This window comes from Hyperolius riggenbachi, chromosome 10, assembly GCF_040937935.1.
Source record: "Hyperolius riggenbachi isolate aHypRig1 chromosome 10, aHypRig1.pri, whole genome shotgun sequence".
Classification (NCBI taxonomy): Eukaryota; Metazoa; Chordata; class Amphibia; order Anura; family Hyperoliidae; genus Hyperolius; species Hyperolius riggenbachi.
The window spans coordinates 281,089,880-281,111,085 of NC_090655.1; the positions used below are offsets into that span (position 1 = coordinate 281,089,880).

Sequence of the window (21,206 nt, forward strand, 5' to 3'; positions counted from 1 at the left end):
AGGTCTGCTACGGCCTCCATGGTCTGGCGTTGACTAGGCCCCGTTATCTCCCGCTCTCCCTCTATGTGGAATATTGGCATAGGGCCTCCCTCTTCGGGCAGACTTACCGGGGAGGTCGATTGCGAGGATGTCGCTAAGCCTTTGGAGGACTTCGGCGGTGTGGATTTCGGCGGTGTGTTCTCATCTGCTCTCACACCACTGTTCCCCGTAGCTGCCGGCGCCATCTTGGATAGCATATCAGAGCCCGCGTTCAGGTCTCGGAGGTATTTCTGGATATTCTGGCCGTGGGCGATGTCCTTTTGTTGCCTCTTTTTGCTGCTTCTAGTGACCCGGGGTCCCCCAGGCATAGTGTGCGGTTGGGAACCTGCAATTGTGGCTTTAGATGCAGGGATATCTTTCGTAGCCGCCGGGAGCTCTGCAGTGTGCGTCTTACTCCGCCATTAGTTGGCCACGCCCCTCGCGATATTTTATTTGATTCTTGACCTGGTGTTTGACGGCTGGTATTGAGAGGGAGAAGTGGATAGTGTGATGGTCTGACCAGGCAACAGGATTAATTTCCACATTGGCTATTGACTATTCTATCATTAATGGCTACCTTTAGGCAGGCTGGTCGGATGGCAAGTTGAATTGTGTACATACAGCGAATCTTATATGTAGAGTTTCTGGATGAAATGATCTTCTCCAGCCCCATACAGTGTTTCATTGAAAATAAGACAGGGTCACATATTTTTTGCACCAAAATATGGGTTAGGGCTTGTTTCCAGGGGATGTCTTATTAATGGTTTAATGGATGGCTGAATGTCCGCCAGTGATCTCCTCCAGCTCGGGAGAAGTGTAATAATGCTGGAGCTGACTCTTCATACAGATGTGTTTTCTTGAATGGGAAACTTCATAAAAAGCAGCAAATTACAGATTTATAGTGACGGCTGCAGTTACCTTATTCACCACAAGATGGCGATGTCGTTCCTATCAGGTGAAACGCACAGCTAGGAAAGGCTGGAACGCATAAACAAGAGGAGGGGGGCGTACTAAAAGGAAGTGAGCAGCCATAAATGAGTTGGGAGGAAGCCGACGGGAGATATTGATGAAGTTGGCAGAAGAGGAGCAGTAGGTAATAAATTTGTGATTAAATGATATGTAGATGTAATCACTGTTATATTTTATTACATGCATAGCTGCCAGCTATCCCCTGTAGAGGGACAGTCCCACTATGGTAAGAAAATCCCTCTCTTTCCTCCTCATGTGTCCCTATTTCAGGACTGATGTACAGATCTAAACACATATACGTCTTTTTTTTTTTTACAGAAAATGTGTTTAACCAGCTCCTGACCGCCTAACGCTGATTGGCGGAGGGAGCGTGGCTCTCTGGGGAACGCCTAACGCCAGTTGGGGTTATCTTGCTCTTCGTGAGATTTGCTGGGAGTGCGTCCCCTGCACTGCTGGCAGTGGGGGACAGAGAACAGCCTTCAAGCCGCGGTTGGAGCTAGCAGGCTGTTATTTTAAAAGAAAAGCAAAACTAGTGTACAGCTCTGCGGTCTAGCGCAGCGCTCGGTGTTCTCCCCAGAAATGTTTTCCACCCGGGTGGCATGAAAGTAGCCGGGTGGGGTGCAAGGGGGTGATGCACGGCCAGTGCTGCAACTCTGCTTACAGAATGAAAGGAGGATGAGGAGGCAAGCCAATGTACCTGCTGCTAAGTACACACAATGCAATTTTCTGACAGATTTACTGTCAGATTGACAATTTCCAACACGTCTGATCTGATTTCCGATTTTCTGTTCACTTCTATTGAAAATCAGATCGGATATGTTGGGAATAATCGATCTGACAGTAAATCTGTCAGAAAATTGCATTGTGTGTACCGAGCATCAGGGAGAGATTGTTTCAGAGGTGCGTAGGTCCCTTTTTAAGCAGGCCTGAACACAGAACTTCCTCTCTGCTCTAAAAGATACACAATGGCGTGAAAGGACAACTGTAGTAAGTTAGAATATGGAGGCTGCCATATTTAATTCTTCTTAAACAATACCACTTCCTCGGCAGCCCTGCTGATCTATTTGGCTGCAGTAGTGTCTAAATAACACCAGAAACAGCATGCAGCTAATCTTGCCAGGTCTGACAATAATGTTAGAAAAATCTGATCTGCTGCATGCTTGTTCAGGGGCTATGGCTAAACATATTAGAGGCAGAGGACCAGCAGGACAGTCAGACAACTGGTATTGCTTATAAGTAAATAAATATGGCACCTTCCATATCCCTCTCACTTCAGTTGTCCTTTAAAGAAAAACATTTCTTTGTTACAGCTGATACAAACCCTGCAATAAATCTGCACTGTGTCTACTTCCTGCTTTCTTGGAAGCAGACGTTAACATTCAGTGCTTTTCAAATGATCTTCTCTGCCCTATCTGAAATGGCAGTCATGTGACACTGGAAGAGATCAGATTACACAGGCACTTCTCTCTAAATACATACAGGGTGCATTTCTCTGGTTTCCTTCTGTCCTGTGCAAGAGTCCAGCTCCACTAAGTTCCTGCCGTGTGAAGGGGAAAAACTACAGACGTGATACAAGTTGGGGCCTGGGGGAGACACAGCAGGAGACAGTGCACAGGACGCTGCCTTGGAGACAGCCGGTCACAGGCTCCTCTGGATGTGCCCCGCTTTTGCTCCGCCGCGCGCACGGAGAACGCCGGGATACCACACGTGCCTCTCCTCGCCTCTGCTCACCCTAGCGTATTAGATCCCGCTTCCGCATCAGGAGCCTGCCAGCCTGGCCACCAAACGGGGGAGAGCCTGTGTATATAAATGACTCTATGCGCTGATTTTATGGCAACACATGTGAGTGCAATTGCTTTTTACAAATAAATAGATTTTAGCAGTATTGTGGGGTTTTGTTTCACTGAGGTATGATTAAGAAGGCAGCTACTGTATGAAGAAACGCCTGATTGGTGGTTTGTGAAGAAACTCATTGCTGGAGAGGTGGGGGACGACCCGGGAACGGTCCCAAGGCGCATATAGACCATTGGTTGGTCTAGGACAGAGGTGAGTGGCACACAAAGGGTGTTGGTGGAGGCTGCCTGCTTGGTCGCATAGGAGAGACGGCATCTTATGTTCCTGCAACAGTTGTTTTGGAGAAAACTTTTATTACTTTTTAGACTGTTCTTTTAGGTATAATACAATTTTAGGTCACTTGTACATGGACTTTTAATCACAATCTGCTTGTAATAGGAATTTTTTGATTGAACCCACAAATTTCTATCTGTGAGTGTTTGGAATACATATTATACATATACAGGGAAATTGGGATTGATATTATCCTGGAAACAACGGTCTTGCATATATGTTAATACGATATCTACCCTCATCACACACCGTGAGCGCCACCTCTTGATATACATATCTATACATTACCTGTCCACGGTTGCCGCTGGCTCTCGGTGCTGTCCTTCGTCCATACACGTCCCCCCATGTGGTTGCCGAAGTAACGTGGGCGTAGGTGTGATGTCACAGATGTGCCCATGTGTACACTACCAGCCACATGGGGGACGTGCAGTGTTCTCCCCAGCAATTTTTCCCAGCCGGGTGTTATGAAAAAGTAGTCAGGTGGGGTGAGACAAGAGAATATAGGGCTGGCGCATCTCTGGAAAAGTCTGCTTGCAGCAGAGAAGGAGGTGAGCAGATAACAGCCGGGTGCTCACCAAAACTAGCCAGGTGGACCACCCGGCTAAAAGGGCCTGGGGAGAACACTGACGTGTATGGGTGAAGGACAGGAGCCAGTAGCCGCTGCGGGCAGGTATTGTATAGAGCACTGGGAACTGGGGGGATACATTACACAATAGGGGGGAGAGAGTTGGGGGTCTCGTTGCATTCGTCGCTCGCCCCGATATCACGCGCTATTTCCACCACGCACCAGACGAACCACAACGACCTCTTGCAGCATGTCCGACTGATTTTATGCAGCCAATTTCAGCCTGGAATTGGTCACATCATCAATCGGGCATGCACTTAGCAGCACCGATTTTCATCCGATTCTGATTATAATAATGGAATCAGATGGTCGATCGGCAGCCACGTCCTCTGATGTATGGCCACCATAATACAGCAGAGACATCACAGGGCTGTGCTGGGGGGCGGAACCTGCAGCTTACGGTTATTCTCATTATCACTGAGCTGTACACAGGATATTCTTCATGGTTATTCTCACTGTGCTGTCTGCCTACAGGAGAGACTGTCTACAGGTCACATGACCAGCCCAGGGAGTATGGCGGAGGACTGGAGTCACATGACTGAGAGGATATTAGACCTCACCCTGGAGATCATCTACCTACTGACCGGAGAGGTGAGGAGGAGTCTGGGAGATCACATGTCATCTCTCTTATCTCTAGTAATATAACACACAGGTGACCGGAGAGGTGAGGAGGATTCTGGGAGGTTACATGACATCACTCTTATCTCTAGTATTATAACACACAGGTGACCGGAGAGGTGAGGGGGATTCTGGGGGGCCACGTGACATCACTCTTATCTCTAGTAATATAACACACAGGTGACTGGAGAGGTGAGGAGGATTCTGGGAGGTCACATGACATCACTCTTATCTCTATTAATAATACACACAGGTGACTGGAGAGGTGAGGAGGATTCTGGGAGGTCACATGACATCTCTCTTATCTCTATTAACCACTTGCCGACCACCCACAGCCGATGGGCGGCGGCAAGGACTGGGCCTAAACGACCGCAATACGCCCATATGCGGTGGCTGCGGCGGGCGTGGTTATGCGGCGACCGCGTCATTCGTGACGCGATCAGCCGCTGGCGACAGGCTCCGCCCCCCTCGCGCTGTAACCCGCCAGCCGTTCGGAAATGCCAGCGGGTTACTAGCTGCCCGATCGCCGCTGACAAAGTGTATAATAGGCTTTGTAATGTATACAAAGCCTATTATACAGGCTGCCTCCACCCTAGTCTGCACCCAAGCACACTGATTTCCCCCCCCCCCCTCCCTCTGATCGCTCACAGCACCCTTCAGACCCACCCCCCAGACCACTGTTTGCACCTAATCACTCATCAATCACTCCCTGTCAACGCTATTTTTTTTTATGCCCTAAACTGCCCCCTGCTCCCTCCTGATCACCCCCCCCCACCCCTCAGATTTCCCCCCCCCCCCCTGTGTACTGTATGCCTCTATCCCCCCTGTAATAACCCACTGATCACCTGTCAATCACCCCCTGTCACTGCCACCCATCAATCAGCCCCTAACCTGCCCCTTGCGTGCAATCTGATCACCCACCCACACCATCAGATCGCCCGCAGATCCGACGTTAGATCACCTCCCAAGTGCATTGTTTACATCTGTTCTCTCCTCTAACCACCCACCAATTACCCATCAATCACACCATATCACCACCTGTCACTGTTACCCATCAGATTAGACCCTAATCTGCCCCTTGTGGGCACCCAATCACCCGCCCACACGCTCAGATTGCCCTCAGACCCCCCTTATCAATTCGCCAGTGCATTATTTACATCTGTTCTTCCCTGTATTAACCCACTGATCACCTGTCAATCACCCCCTGTCACTGCCACCCATCAATCAGCCCCTAACCTGCCCCTTGCGGGCAATCTGATCACCCACCCACACTATCAGATCGCCCGCGGACCCTACGTCAGATCACCTCCCAAGTGCATTGTTTACATCTGTTCTCTCCTCTAAACACCCACTAATTACCCATCAATCACCCCCTGTCACCACCTGTCACTGCTACCCATCAGATCAGACCCCTATCTGCCCCTAGGGCACCCAATCACCCACCCACACCCTCAGAATGACCTTAGCCCGTAAAAATGCCAGGGCAGTATAGGAACCCCACAAGTGACTCCATTTTAGAAAAAACACCCCAAGGTATTCTGTTAGGTGTATGACGAGTTCATAGAAGATTTTATTTTTTGTCAAAAGTTAGCGGAAATTGATTTTTGTTTTTGTTTTTTGTTTTTTCACAAAGTGTCATTTTTCACTAACTTGTGACGAAAAATTAAATCTTCTATGAACTCCCCATACACCTAACGGATTACCTTGGGGTGTCCTCTTTCTAAAATGGGGTCACTTGTGGGGTTCCTATACTGTCCTGGCATTTTAGGGGCCCTAAACCGTGAGGAACAAATGCCTCAAAATGACCTGTGAATAGGATGTTGGGCCCCTTAGCGCACCTAGGCTGCAAAAAAGTGTCACACATGTGGTATCGCCGTACTCAGGAGAAGTAGTATAATGTGTGTTGGGGTGTATTTTTACACATACCCATGCTGGGTGGAAGAAATGTTTCCTCCTGGTGCAGCAGCAACAACTTGGAACTAAATGCTCTCAAAACTATGGAGATGATAATAGACTTTAGGAGATCTCCCCTTAACCATAAATGGATCCACAATAACCCAAGTAGAGTCATTCAAGTTTCTTGGGTCCACGATCTCAAACGACTTAAAATGGGACAACAACACTGCCACTATTGTCAAGAAAGCACAACAGAGAATGTACCATCTACGGCAGCTGAAAAAGTTTTGCCTACCTCAAAATTTAATGGTGCAGTTCTACACTGCAATCATCGAATCCACCATAACATCATCTATGACTGTATGGTTCAGCTCCTGCTCAGCATTAGAAAAGGGGAGGCTGCAGCGCATCATCCGATCAGCGGAAAGGATAATTGGCTGTAGCTTACCTTCCCTGCAGGATCTTTACGCTAGCAGGTGCAGAAAGAGAGCAACCAAAATTGCCTCTAACCCCTCTCACCCAGCTCACTCCATCTTCCAGCGCATGCCTTCAGGAGTAAGATTCCGGTCAATCGCTACCAAAACCTCTATACACAGGAACAGCTTTTTTCCTCAAGCGGCAGCCATACTTAATGCTGAACCACGTTAGAGCTGCTAGGACTTGATAGTAATCAGCACAGAACTGTAAATGAACAATTCTCACATTGCTTACTGCCATTTTACTTATAATGTCCTTAACCTGTAATATTCACACTGTCTGTCCTTGTATTGTTTTTGTTTGTGTTTGTTAAGCAACTGCCAAGTCAAATTCCTTGTAGGTGCAAACTTACTTGGCGAAAATAAATTGATTCTGATTCTAAATGGACAATTGTGTGTAAAAAAAAAAAAAAAAAAAAAAAAAAAAAAAAAATCACAAAATTGTCATTTGCACAGATGGTTCTCCCACCCAGCATGGATATATGTAAAAATACACCACAAAACACATTCTACTACTTCTTCTGAGCACGCCAGTACCACGTGTGGCACTTTTTTGCAGCCTAACTGCGCTAAGGGGCCCAAAGTCCAATGAGATTTCACAGGTCATTTTGAGACATTTGGGTTCAAGACTACTCCTCACGGTTTAGGGCCCCTAAAATGCCAGGGCAGTATAGGAACCCCACAAGTGACCCCATTTTAGAAAGAAGACACCCCAAGGTATTCAGTTAGGAGTACGGTGAGTTCATAGATTTTATTTTTTGTCACTAGTTAGCGGAAAATGACACTTCACACAAATCAATTTCCGCTAACTTGTGACAAAAAATAAAAACTTCTATGAACTCACCATACTCCTAACAGAATACCTTGGGGTGTCTTCTTTCTAAAATGGGGTCATTTGTGGGGTTCCTATACTGCCCTGGCATTTTAGGGGCCCTAAACCGTGAGGAGTAGTCTTGAAACCAAATGTCGCAAAATGACCTGTGAAATCCTAAAGGTACTCATTGGACTTTAGGCCCCTTAGCGCAGTTAGGGTGCAAAAAAGTGCCACACATGTGGTACTGCCGTACTCAGGAGAAGTAGTATAATGTGTTTTAGGGTGTATTTTTACACATACCCATGCTGGGTGGGAGAAATAACTCTGTCAATTGTCATAATTGTGTGTAAAAAAAAAATTAAAAAAAAAAATTGTCATTTACAGAGATATTTTTCCCACCCAGCATGGGTATGTGTAAAAATACACCCCAAAACACATTATACTATTTCTCCTGAGTACGGCGATACCACATGTGTGACCCCTTTTTGCAGCCTAGGTGCGCTAAGGGGCCCAAAGTCCAATGAGCACCTTTTGGCTTTACAGGGGTGCTTACAATTTAGCACCCCCCAAAATGCCAGGACAGTAAACACACCCCACAAATGACCCCATTTTGGAAAGTAGACACTTCAAGGTATTCAGAGAGGGGCAGAGTCCGTGGCAGATTTCATTTTTTTTGTCACAAGTTAGCAGAAATGGAAACTTTTTTTTTTTGTCACAAACTGTAATTTTCCGCTAACTTGTGACAAAAAATAAAATCTTCTATGAACTCACCATGCCTCTCAGTGAATACTTTGGGATGTCTTCTTTCCAAAATGGAGTCATTTGGGAGGTATTTATACTATCCTGGAATTTTAGCACCTCATGAAACATGACAGGTGGTCAGAAAAGTCAGAGATACTTCGAAATGGGAAAATTCACTTTTGGCACCATAGTTTGTAAACGCTATAACTTTTACCCAAACCAATAAATATACACTGAATGGATTTTTTTTTATCAAAGACATGTAGCACATTAAATTTTGGCAAAAATGTATACAGAAATTTTACTTTATTTGAAAAATGGCAGCACAGAAAGTAAAAAAAAATCATTTTTTTTGACAAAATTCATGTCTTTTGTGATGAATATAATAAAAATTAAAACTCGCAGCATCAATCAAATAGCACCAAAAGAAAGCTGTATTAGTGAGAAGAAAAGGAGGTAAAATTGATTTAGGTGGTAGGTTGTATGACCGAGCAATAAACCGTGAAAGCTGCAGTGGTCTGAATGGAGAAAAAGGCTCTGGTCCTTAAGGGGCGAAAAGACTGTGGTCCTCAAGTGGTTAATAATACACACAGGTGACTGGAGAGGTGAGGGGGAATCTGGGAGGTCACATGACATCACTCTTATTTCTAGTAATATAACACACAGGTGACCGGAGAGGTGAGGGGGAATCTGGGAGGTCACATGACATCACCCTTATCTCTAGTAATATAACACACAGGTGACTGGAGAGGTGAGGGGGATTCCGGGATGTCACATGACATCACCCTTATCTCTAGTAATATAACACACAGGCGACTGGAGAGGTGAGGGGGATTCTGGGAGGCCACATGACATCACTCTTATCACTAGTAATATAACACACTGGTGACTGGAGAGGTGAGGGGGATTCTGGGAGGTCACATGATGTCACTCTTATCTCTATTAACAAAACACACAGGTGACCGGAGAGGTGAGAGGGATTGTGGGACAATAATCATGTGACATTATTGTTGGTCTTCCAACACAGATTTTCCCCCCGGTGACGTGTGGCAGCTGTGTGACCATTGTGGTTCCGTCACGCCACTCCCTGGTTCCCAAAAGGAACAACAAGCAGAAGATTCTCCATGTGACCAGTAAGCTCATGGAGCTGCTGCTGGGAGAGGTAGGTGATGCTGGCAGTGATGGGAGAGGTGGGTGATGCTGGCAGTGATGGTAGAGGTAGGTGATGCTGGCAGTGATGGGGGAGGTAGGTGATGCTGGCAGTTTTGGGATAAGGTCTGTCTGGTGGGCAGAGTATGTTGTGTTCCTCCATGGAGAGGTAGAAGCCTCCTGTGGAGACTGAGGGTTCATAAACCAACAATGGAACACAGAAGTATAGATGAACAAGTCCTAGCTGAGTCTTAGAGAGTGCAGTGATTGGCCGCAATGATGGAGCCGTAGCCCCACCCTCGAGACCATCAGCTCAAGTAACAGTGAAGAGCAGCGTCCATGATTGGCAGTGCTCCCGCCTGATTGGCCGCAGGTCTTCTGAAGGCTGGCTCAGTTCCGTCTGCACACACGCTGCTGCTCCCGGGACAGAGTGAGTGATGTGGACACAGGGGAGCATTGGAAGTACAGAGAAGAGCACAGGAAGGACAGAGTGGGACACAGGGACACGATCCATGAGATGCTCCTGCACCCTGGATGCACCAGGATTAGTATTTGTTTTTCTGGTTTTTGTCCTCTAAGCCTAGGTGCGTCTTATGGTCTGAAAAATACAGTGTATATATTTATTAGGAGAATTCCATAATTCTGGATAAATTCCTTTCAATCATTCATTGATGCTTTTTAAATAACTATGAATACCTATAATGTGTGTGTGTGTGTGTGTGTGTGTGTGTGTGTGTATATATATATATATATATATATATATATATATATATATATATATATATATATATATATATATATAATTTATTTATTTATTTTTTAGTTTTTTTTTTTAGTTTTTTTTTTTTTTAGTTTTTAGAGTTGTTATAATGTATTGACTGTGGCAGCCTGAGAACCTGGGATCTGCAGAATCCATACATGGAGTTTACTGCTGTTACTGAATGCAGCTCAACGCATAAGATTTCTTTTATTTTACAATATTCATTTATTGATTATTTAGTCAGTGTTTGCCCGTTGTAAAGTCTTTCCTCTCCCTGATGTTTATCACAGGTGGAGACATGTTTGTATACTGTGTGTTCTGAAGTGAGCAAAAGCAACACCTGATCTCCCAGAGTGCACTGGGAGGAGAAGGCTGAGTGATATCATAGCCTAGGTTGTGACATCACTGGGAGGGCGGGGCTGCATAGCAATATATAGATAGAGGAAGTGTTTCTGTGGCTGAAACCAGGACAATTCAAGTAAAATTGGGTATCCTGCATAATGAATTGCTTTCTGCAATATATCACTACCCAGCTTCTGTCTTACCATGCCAAACTTCCTACATTGCAGGAGGAGGAGCATCTGCAATCACAGGAGGAGGAGGAGCATCTGCAACAACCGGAGAAGGAAGAGGAGCATCTGCAAGGACAGGAGGAGGAGGAGCATCTGCAAGAACAGGAGGAGGAAGAACATCTGCAAGGACAGGAGGAGGAGGAGCATCTGCAAGGACAGGAGGAGAAAGAGCATCTGCAAGGACAGGAGGAGGAGGAGCATCTGCAAGGACAGGAGGAGGAGGAGCATCTGCAAGGACAGGGGGAGGAGGAGCATCTGCAAGGACAGGAGGAGAAGGAGCATCTGCAAGGACAGAAGGAGGAGGAGCATCTGCAAGGACAGAAGGATGAGGAGGAGCATCTGCAAGGACAGAAGGATGAAGAGGTAGGTATAGAGGATCAGGGCAGTCCATGCTGTCACTGATTACTCCACACTGCTTATATACGCTCTATAGAGGGGCTGCCCTGATATTATTATGTTCTTATTGTCAGGGTCAAACAATAACTGATATAAATATCATTGTGAAAGAAGAGTTCAGAGGGGCTGGACACCAGGACCTCTACAAGGATGACATGATGGAGAATCAGCCGCCCCTCACATTACCGGGTAAGAAGAGACTTTCATGTCTTGTACAAGAGAGAGCAGTACTTGGGGTCCTTCTAGATCCTCCATCATCTGATAAACACATAGAGACAATGTATTCAGTCAGTGTGTGTGTTTCCTACAGATGTATCCAGTAATAGAATCCCACCAGAGAGATGTACAGGTCCTCTTTATTCCCAGGATTGCCCACCTAGATCCTCCATCATCTGATAATCACATAGAGACAATGTATTCAGTCAGTGTGTGTGTTTCCTACAGATGTATCCAGTAACATGAACCCACCAGAGAGATGTACAGGTCCTCTTTATTCTCGGGATTGCCCACTTAGATCCCCCATCATCTGATAAACACATAGAGACAATGTATTCAGTCAGTGTGTGTGTTTCCTACAGATGTCTCCAGTAACAGAAACCCACCAGAGAGATGTACAGGTCCTCTTTATTACTGGGATTGTCCACCTAGATCCCCCATCATCTGATAAACACAGAGAGACAATGTATTCAGTCAGTGTGTGTGTTTCCTACAGATGTATCCAGTAACAGAAACCCGCCAGAGAGATGTACAGGTCCTCTTTATTCCCAGGATTGTCCACCTAGATCCCCCATCATCTGATAATCACATAGAGACAATGTATTCAGTCAGTGTGTGTGTTTCCTACAGATGTATCCAGTAACAGAAACCCACCAGAGAGATGTACAGGTCCTCTTTATTCCCAGGATTGTCTACCTAGATCCCCCATCATCTGATAATCACATAGAGACAATGTATTCAGTCAGTGTGTGTGTTTCCTACAGATATCTCCAGTAACAGAAACCCACCAGAGAGATGTACAGGTCCTCTTTATTCCCTGGATTGTCCACAGGAAGCTCGCACCACCCCCCACCATTATCAGGTAGGTGGGACTGGGGGTCATCAGAGACACCAAAGTAACTGATTATAATCCATGGAGTTCTAGATTATTATTGTTTACATTTTAGAGATTATACCTGTTATACCTGTTCCTGTTTCTTGGATTTAGGAGGAAAAACAGAGTGATATTATGGCTAAAGAGGCAGAAGGAGAGACGTATGTGAGGAGTGATCAGCAGTCTATGGAGGAGGGTGTCAAAATGGTGACAATTAAAGAGGAAGAAAAAGAGATGTATGTGAGGAGTGATCAGCAGTCTATGGAGGAGGGTGACATGATGAGGACAAGTAAAGAGGAAGAAGAGACGTATGTGAGGAGTGATCAGCAGTCTATGGAGGAGGGTGACATGATGAGGACAATTAAAGAGGAAGAAGAAGAGACGTATGTGAGGAGTGATCAGCAGTCTATGGAGGAGGGTGACATGATAAGGACAAGTAAAGAGGAAGAAGAAGAGACGTATGTGAGGAGTGATCAGCAGTCTATGGAGGAGGGTGACATGATGAGGACAAGTAAAGAGGAAGAAGAAGAGACGTATGTGAGGAGTGATCAGCAGTCTATGGAGGAGGGTGACATGATGAGGACAAGTAAAGAGGAAGAAGAAGAGACGTATGTGAGGAGTGATCTGCAGACTATGGAGGAGGGTGACATGATGAGGACAAGTAAAGAGGAAGAAGAAGAGACGTATGTGAAGAGTGATCAGCAGTCTATGGAGGAGGGTGACATGATGAGGACAGTTACACAGAGATGTCTCATTCCTATTTATTCCCAGGATTGCTCACAGAAAGATCACAACTATGCATATTGCTATCAGGTACGTAGTATTACCACAGACAAAAAAGACAGCACAAAGCACTAACCAGTCTATACTGCACCCTGCAATGTATTAGAAAATGAATAGTCTGCAAACAATCAGAATAATGGAAATTGCATTTATTAAGAATTGCTTCTTTTTATAAATTTCATAAATGATGGTAAGACAACCACCAAGTCCGAAGTGCTGTATGTTGGACAAACCCCTCCCAGCCCTGCAAACACTCACAAGCTCAATAACATAAAAATATATAACGATGGTCCCACCTTAGCGGTATGGACGAGCTCAGCTCGTCCATTACCACCAGAGGGTGCCGCTCAGGCCCTGCTGGGCCGATTTTAATGAAATAAAAAGCCGCACACGCAGCCGGCACTTTGCCAGCCGCGTGTGCTGCCTGATTGCGGCGATCCGCTGCGAGCAGCGGCGAAAGAGGGTCCCCCCAGCCGCCCGAGCCCTGCGCAGCCGGAACAAATAGTTCCGGCCAGAGCTAAGGGCTGGATCGGAGGCGGCTGACGTCAGGACGGCGGATGACGTCACTCCGCTCGTCGCCATGGCGACGAGGAAAGCCAAACAAGGAAGGCTGCTCATTGCAGCCTTCCTTGTTACTTATGCTTGCCGGAGGCGATCAGAGGAACGCCTCCGGAGCGCCCTCTAGTGGGCTTTCATGCAGCCAACTTTCAGTTGGCTGCATGAAATAGTTTTTATTTTTAATTAAAAAAAAACCCTCCCGCAGCCGCCCTGGCGATCTCAATAGAATGCCAGGGTGGGTGACCCTCACAGATAGAAGTATGAAGTAGCTGGCTGCGACCAAGAATTTACAAAAGGGTCGCAATTTATTGAGCACAGCTACAGAAATATCACATACCGGGGTCATCAATAAAAAGTTGCAAGAATGGCCATCTTATATAAACAACAGCCACGCCCTTTAGATCAAAGTACTGCGATCATATTGGTACATCTACTTCCCCTAGAAAATCATGTGAGGTAGTCCGGCATAAATAGCCGTATCATAGCCCATATAAATATGTATAGATAAACAGGCTCTTGACCAAAAACACTCACAGAGTTTAGTATAAAAATCAAAAGGACCAATATGACCACTAAAAGCACAAGTTATGGCTGCCTGTGTATAGCAGTAAATGGGTCAGCCCAGAGCCAAGGATCAATAGGGCCAGCAAAATCTCTCTACTATAGAGAATGAGATATAGACTCAAACTACAGGCAATAGCCCGATGGCTAGTACTTCTATGTCTGCCTGGATAACAGTCCAAGCCCCACTCTGCTGCAAAAATATGTCAAGCAATTTTAAATGCATAGACAAAAATCAATCAGTCTCTAAATGGGTAGTTAATTTTTCCACTTTGTTGCATAGCATTGCATGAATATAGATTTCTAGAAAAAATCAATATAAGTTGCACAGCAAGACATAACTTTAGCAAGATGCTGCCGCCATTAGATAGCATTTCATATGCCTAGAAGTTGAAATTTGACAAGCGCTATACCAGCCACTAGTTCAATACTCTTGCAGCAGGCATCAGAAGCCGGCGCCGTATTCCGCATCATCAGCCATAGCGGCTCAACAGCGTAACATGTGCAGTCAGGCTTAAGCTGATCAGTCACATTTGCATCAATCGCCTGAATCACAGCACTACTTATCAGCATGATCGATGAATCGCACGTCTTTGCAATAGGTGGATGCCCCCGATGTCGGCTGTGTATCAGGCTGGCACTGTGTCGTAGCAGATGCAGCTAGTAGGCCAAATCAGTAGCGCTGTTCGCGGCGTGGAGCCCGATCCCAGTCCTGGGTGTGAGGCAAGCCAATAACACGTGGTCCTCATTGACGCATTTCGCCCCGCCCCTGGAGCTTCTTCAGAAGGTCACCATGTCATGTACGTGGTCAGGTCGGGCTTAGGCAGGGAACACACTTGACTTTCAGTTTTCCGCGCGCGTTTTTCTGCATACTTTTTCTGCACACCCAGTGTGTTTCCATGCAGGAAAACGCATGCGTGTTTTTTCACAGCAGCTGATGTAATTAATAGAGAAAACTGCCAAAATGTGCAGAGTCATCATGCAGAATGTCAGGTTTTTTTCTGCGTGCGAACAACACAGTAAGTGTGTACTAGCACATTGATTAACATGAGTTCTCAGTTTTTCTGTGCAGAAAACGCGTACGAAAACTGTCAAGTGTGTTCCCTGCCTTAAAGTGGACCCAAATAAAAAATACAAGATTTCAGAAATAAAATGTATTTTATAAATTATAATAATAAATAGCGGCCTTCTTTCAGCTGAATGATGACAAATATAAAATATTTTACATTTATTGGAGGAACCCCTCCTTTCCTTTCATATTGCCGGGACAGAATCCGGCAGACTGGTGGAGGAGATAAGAAAAAACAAAACACAGGCTGCTACTGATGATGTCACAGGGGAGGTGATATCAGCTTGTGTGAGATTTCACATAGACGACGCCCCTGTGAGGGAGGGTAGCTGATGACAAACACACCCATGATCTAAAACCTTCTACTAAGCTCAGAAGTAATGGCTGCCACCTGTATAACCCTAGTTATGGAAAGAGAAGGGTGAAAAGCATGCACTGAAATGCTCATAGGCCTGACGGAGTGTCTATCTGTGTATGTGTCAGAATGGTGAAAGTAAATAGTTTGAATTAACAAAATGTTTGGTTTGGGTCCGCTTTAAAGGATACCCAAAGTGACATGATGAGATAGACATGTGTATGTACAGTGACAGTGCCTAGTACACAAATAACTAGGCTGTGTTCCTTTTTTTCTTTCTCTGAAAGAGTTAAATATCAGGTATGTAAGTGGCTGACTCAGTCCTGACTGAGGCCCATTGCACACCAAAAACCTCTAGCAGATCTGCAAAACTCTAGAACTCTAGAGGTATTTGAAGCAGATTTCAGAGGGATTCTAGGCATGTGTAGAGAGGGCTTCTAAACATGCCTAGCATTTTTTTGGAGCGTTTTTGTGTAGCAGATTTCATATATTGTTACAGTACTGCTGTTACTGAACAGCTTCTGTAACAAAAACGCCTGGAAAACCGCTCTGATTTTTTAGCGTTTTTCAGAGCGGTTTGTGTTTTTCCTATACTTTACATTGAGGCAAAAATGCTTCTGCAAACCGCAAAAAATGCTGCAGGAGCCACGTTTGCGGTTTGCTAAAAACATCAAACCGCTGGTGTGCACCATCTCATAGAGATACATTAGCCAAGCGTTTTCACAGGCGGCAGCGGTTTAGATAACGCTACAAAAACCGCTCGATGTGCACCAGGCCTCAGAGAAGAAGTGACTACAGTGTGGCCCTCACTGATAAGAAATTCCAACTATAAAACACTTTCCTAGCAGAAAATGGCTTCTGAGAGGAGGAAAGAGATAAATAAGGTCAATACTTCATAGATTTTAGCTCTAGCGTACTTCAATGAATGTGTCATTGAGCAAAAACAATAAAACTTAAAAAGTAGATAAACATAAAATAAAACAGTGGAATATCTTAAAAAGTCATTCTTAGGAGAAGGAAGATAGACATAATCATTTATTTCATTAGTTTAATTTCGGTTTGGGTGTCCTTTAACCACTTGAGGACCACAGTGCTAAACCCCCCTAGTGACCAGGTCATTTTTTAGTAAAATAGGCCGCTGCAGCTTTAAGGCCAAGCTGCAGGGCCACACAACACAGTACATGAGTGATTTCCCCCCCCCCCCTTTTCTCCCCACTAACAGCGATTCCTGTTGGTGGGGTCTGATCGCTCCCCCCCCCCCCCCATGTTTAATTTTTGTGTATACAATTTTTTTTTATTATTATTATTATAAAAAAACATGTTTCTTTAAATATTTTCCCTCCCCCCCTCCCCACAGCCAGCCAAAGAGGGCGATCGGCTGTCATAGGCTTCTGCCTATGAGAGCTGATCGCTCTCCAGTGTCCCAGGGGACAGCTGTGTCATACAGCTGTCCCCAGTACTGTGCTGCTGCAGATCGCAGTGCTGTACAATGTAATTAGACGGCAGTTTTGCTGTCTAACAGTCTCCCGAGCGGCGATGGCCACTCGGAGACTGAAGGAGGGGCGGAGCTCCACCCCCCGAACAGAAGATAGAGCGCGATCTCCTGCACTGCGAGCCCCAAGGAATTTACGCCGATCCGCGTTAGGCGGTCCTGGGGCTGCCGCCATGCCCATCGGCGTGACGAGGTCGACAAGCAGTTAAATAGTCAATTTGAGCATGCACAAGATGTAATCTCACTCATTAGGCATTAGTTAAAAATGGCCACATATATATTTTGTTGAATCGAAGGCAGAAAGATAGACTTAGGGCGCCTATCAGTATGCAATGGTAGTTTAGGCTCAAGTGAACACATCTCCTCCTCCTCCTCCCCCTCAATCAATTAAAAATAGTCAATATCTGTATAACCCATTTCCCCTCCCTGAACAGGAACAACTACAACATGTTTCTTGCTCACAAAGCACATGAAGTAGAAATTATATTCCTAGATGTGAAAATTAGAAAAGAGAGGGACAAATGAGGGACTTCCACTTACAAAAAGCCAACCGCGGGCAATCTGCTACTACGTTATAATAATGCCCATTTGCAATCACAAAAAAAGGCAGTACCCATAGGGCAGTTCCTGAGATTGAGGAAGAACTGCAGTGACCTAAAATAATTTCTGGTTGAGGCCAGTGACTTGAAAACAAGACTATGACTTCGTGGTTACCCACATAAACTTCTGAAATCTGCCCTATATAGAGCTTTAAAGGATACCCGAGGTGACATGTGACATGATGAGATAGACATGGGTATGTACAGTGCCTAGCACACAAATAACTGCTGTGTTCCTTTTTTTTCTTTCTGTGCCTGAAAGCGTTAAAAATCAGGTATATAAGTGACAGTTTTTGTCTGGGTCGGGACCGAGTCAGACCCTCCCTGACAAGGAATTGCAGCCATAAAACACTTTCCTGGCAGAAAATGGCTTCTGAGAGCAGGAAAGAAATAAAAAGCATCAGTAATTCATGGATTTTAGCTGTGGCATACTGCAATGCATGTGCATTGAACAGAGACAATGAAACCGTAAAAACTTAAAAAGTAGATTTAAAAATAAAATAAAACAGTTGGATATCTAAAAAAAAAAGTCATTTTAGGAGAAGGAGGATAGATACAATTGTTTATCTCATATATTTTCACCTCGTGTGTCCTTTAAGGACTGAGCGTGATACTCTACTGACTAAGAGGGTTAAACAGAATGAACATCAATACCCTAGGTTAATTACGACATTTGGTGCCCATTGGGGACGATTGAAAGACACCTTACAGAGATTTTGGATGATCTTGCTAGAGGATAAAAAGTTGGCCAAAATAGTTGGACCTAGGCCTATACTTACAGCGAGGAGAAGCAAGAATCTTTCAGATATGCTGACGTCATCAGACTATAAAGCACCTATTAGACAACAATTCTTAGACGTAAGAATGGTATGCACAAATGTAACGATTGTTCTATATGTAGAGGTTACAGATACATTTACTAACTCAAGTGGCACCAGGATATATGATATCCGGTATCCCATGATATGTAAAACAAAGAAATGTGCGTTACATGATGACATGCCCGTGTGGTAAGTTCTATATAGGAAAGACAAAAAGAGAAATGAGATCACGTGTACAAGAGCATGTCGGGAATATTGCCAAATCCGTGAAAGAAGAAAAAGAGGGATAAACGCCTATAGAATCCCATTTTGCTACCTATCATAATTCTGACCCGTCAGGGTGGAGAGTGAAAGCAATAGATCACCTGGACCCAGGTATTAGATCTATGAATTCAGAAGTACAGCTGTATAAAAAGGAGAGTTATTGGATCTATGTGCTGGATAGATACACTTAGCCCTCGTGACTTAAATACAGATTTGAATTTAAAGGTTTTTCTTTGATGGGGATATATGAAATTTTAGGCTATAATGTCCGTCATGGATGAATGATTGATGTGTGTTTTGAATGTAATGAGACATTTTGTGCGATACGAGTAGGCTGCCTCCTTATATTTGATAGACTATACGCTTTGCAATTAGTGTAAATACATTCTAGTGGGTCGAATAACAATTATTAGAGTGATTGGGTGGTAATTGCTAGCTATTTATAGAATGAAATTTGGGAATTGAAGAAAAAAGAAAAGAAAAAATTAGCAATACAACATATATCCACCAGATGGTAGTAAAAAGCCCCACTCTTTTAATGGATTAAAGCAGGCAATATACTTTATAACAGCATTGGGTTTAATGCGATAGTTGATATTGAAAATGTCCACAAGATGGCGATAATGAGCAGTTCTCCAGTGCAGTTTTAATTAGGGATGCTCAAATCCGAATCCGGGTGAAACCGGATAGTTGCTATCCGGATTTCACCCAGATACCTGTGTGCCGGCTGGGCTGGGTGGTCAAGCTTTACCTGTCTGACGTCTTCTTCGGTCCATCCCTCGATGCGTTCCACGCGGCGATCACGTGACTACAAACACTTCCTCCTTCCGGGTTGAAGGAGGAAGTGTTTTGTAGTCACGTGATGCGCGTGGGCCGCATCGTGGGAGGCGCCGAGGGATGGACCGAAGAAGACGTCAGACGGGTAAGCTTGACCCCCCCCCCCTGCCCACCGCACACAGGTTTACTGGGTAAAATCCGGATAGCAACTGTGACGAACATTACGGAGGTCGTGCGCGTAAACGCCAGCGATTTTCGCAATAGTCGTGCGCAGTCCCTGTCAGTCTTGGGTAAATGCACAATAGATGTCAATTTCCCTCTCTCTTACTGAGTACAGTAACCTCCCCCCACATCCTGTTCAGGTCAGGACAGGATTCACACTTGGCTAGCTCCCCTGCCGAGAAGCCATTTGGTACATAGCTCATCTTTCCCCAAAAGGAAAACCAGCTCAAACTGGTTGAGATTCAAAATTTCCCTCCAAGCGTATAGCTTCACACAAAGGGAACGTTAACTTATTAATAATTCAAAATAGGTTTGTCACAGCAAGACCAAAATTACATTTCCTGATACCTAGGAAACAGGTCTATAATTCACATGAATTATCCTTCTCTAGCTATCAGGAATCAATTGAGAAACCGCTTTATCCGGCATGCGTAGAGCAAATTCGTTAGACTAGGCGTGTATAGTCTCATTTAATACAGAGTCGCATGCTGCTTATGAATATGGTCTCGGATCTGCGATGCACCCATCTGGGGCGGAATTACACAAATTATTAATAATTGGTACATTCCTTGCTCCAAGTCTGTGGGTGGTAACCTGACTGCCAGGAGGTAACCCTGCCTCCAACACACCTACTTTCCAGGTAGTGACCGCCCCAAAACTCTGGTCAGTAAAAAGCGTTTGCAAGGAACTCCACCCAGTTCTTCAATTTACATCGACTAGGGAAGTCCAGACATGTGCTCACGGAAGAACCGGGCGCATGTTGTGTACAAAGGACTTTTAAGCTGAATGCCTACGTTTAAACTGGACTATTTTCTTGATGCTTCAAATGGACTGCTCAGCTAACTAAGTAAGAACTTTCTGTTTTATTCCTTTTATTTTTAAGCTCTGTGTTTTATATGTTAATAGGTGTATATAACTGTATGTAATGCATTTGTGTTATTAAACGTTTAAAAATCGTTTAGCGGTTATGACCTGTTGCTGAACATACACAATCGTACCTATTCTCCTGAACTCGCTACCCTGTGTTTAATAGAAGTATACATTTATAACCCGTATGCGAGAACCCGGCCCAGACATAACGATCTGGCCCAGATTCTTGCATACTGCTAGGGGTTACTAAAGTGTTCTCGAAGTCCTAGTAAAATTACAGTAGCGGGCTGTGTAACTCGCTTGGTGGCAGATCTTTGAATTGTATATGTGTGTGGAGTGATTCGGTTGGTATCAGAACGCTCCCTTCGCGAGTCAGTTCATCAAATTGCGAATGCGGGTTACCCTTCGCGATGAACAAATGACCGTGTAAGAGGATTTCTGACGCTGATCGATTTACCCCACCCGCAGACCGGCTCGCGGTCTGTGACATTTGTTTGGCAGCTTATTGGGATTTGTGTATGTTCAGAACATCAACGGCAACGTTATTTGATTAACCTGCCAGAACAGATTAAAAATCTGTGGTC

General features: G+C 44.9%; 1 protein-coding gene across 3 annotated transcripts in view; it reads left to right on the forward strand.

Annotated features, from left to right (window-relative positions):
* The first annotated feature begins 1,031 nt into the window (after window positions 1-1,031).
* Window positions 1,032-21,206, forward strand: part of LOC137535503 (zinc finger protein 761-like) — a 29,473-nt gene continuing 9,298 nt past the window's right edge. Inside the window, exons 1-8 of one of the 3 annotated variants that reach the window (XM_068257337.1) lie at window positions 1,068-1,111; window positions 2,896-3,033; window positions 4,214-4,330; window positions 9,312-9,446; window positions 10,763-11,128; window positions 11,236-11,350; window positions 12,142-12,239; window positions 12,366-13,064. In XM_068257337.1, coding sequence (XP_068113438.1) covers window positions 4,235-4,330; window positions 9,312-9,446; window positions 10,763-11,128; window positions 11,236-11,350; window positions 12,142-12,239; window positions 12,366-13,064 — 1,509 coding nt within the window. In that variant the 5' untranslated portion in view covers window positions 1,068-1,111; window positions 2,896-3,033; window positions 4,214-4,234. Of the gene's footprint in view, window positions 1,112-2,895; window positions 3,034-4,213; window positions 4,331-9,311; window positions 9,447-10,762; window positions 11,129-11,235; window positions 11,351-12,141; window positions 12,240-12,365; window positions 13,065-21,206 lie in introns of all 3 variants that reach the window. The other 2 variants (XM_068257338.1, XM_068257339.1) reach the window with 2 other exon arrangements.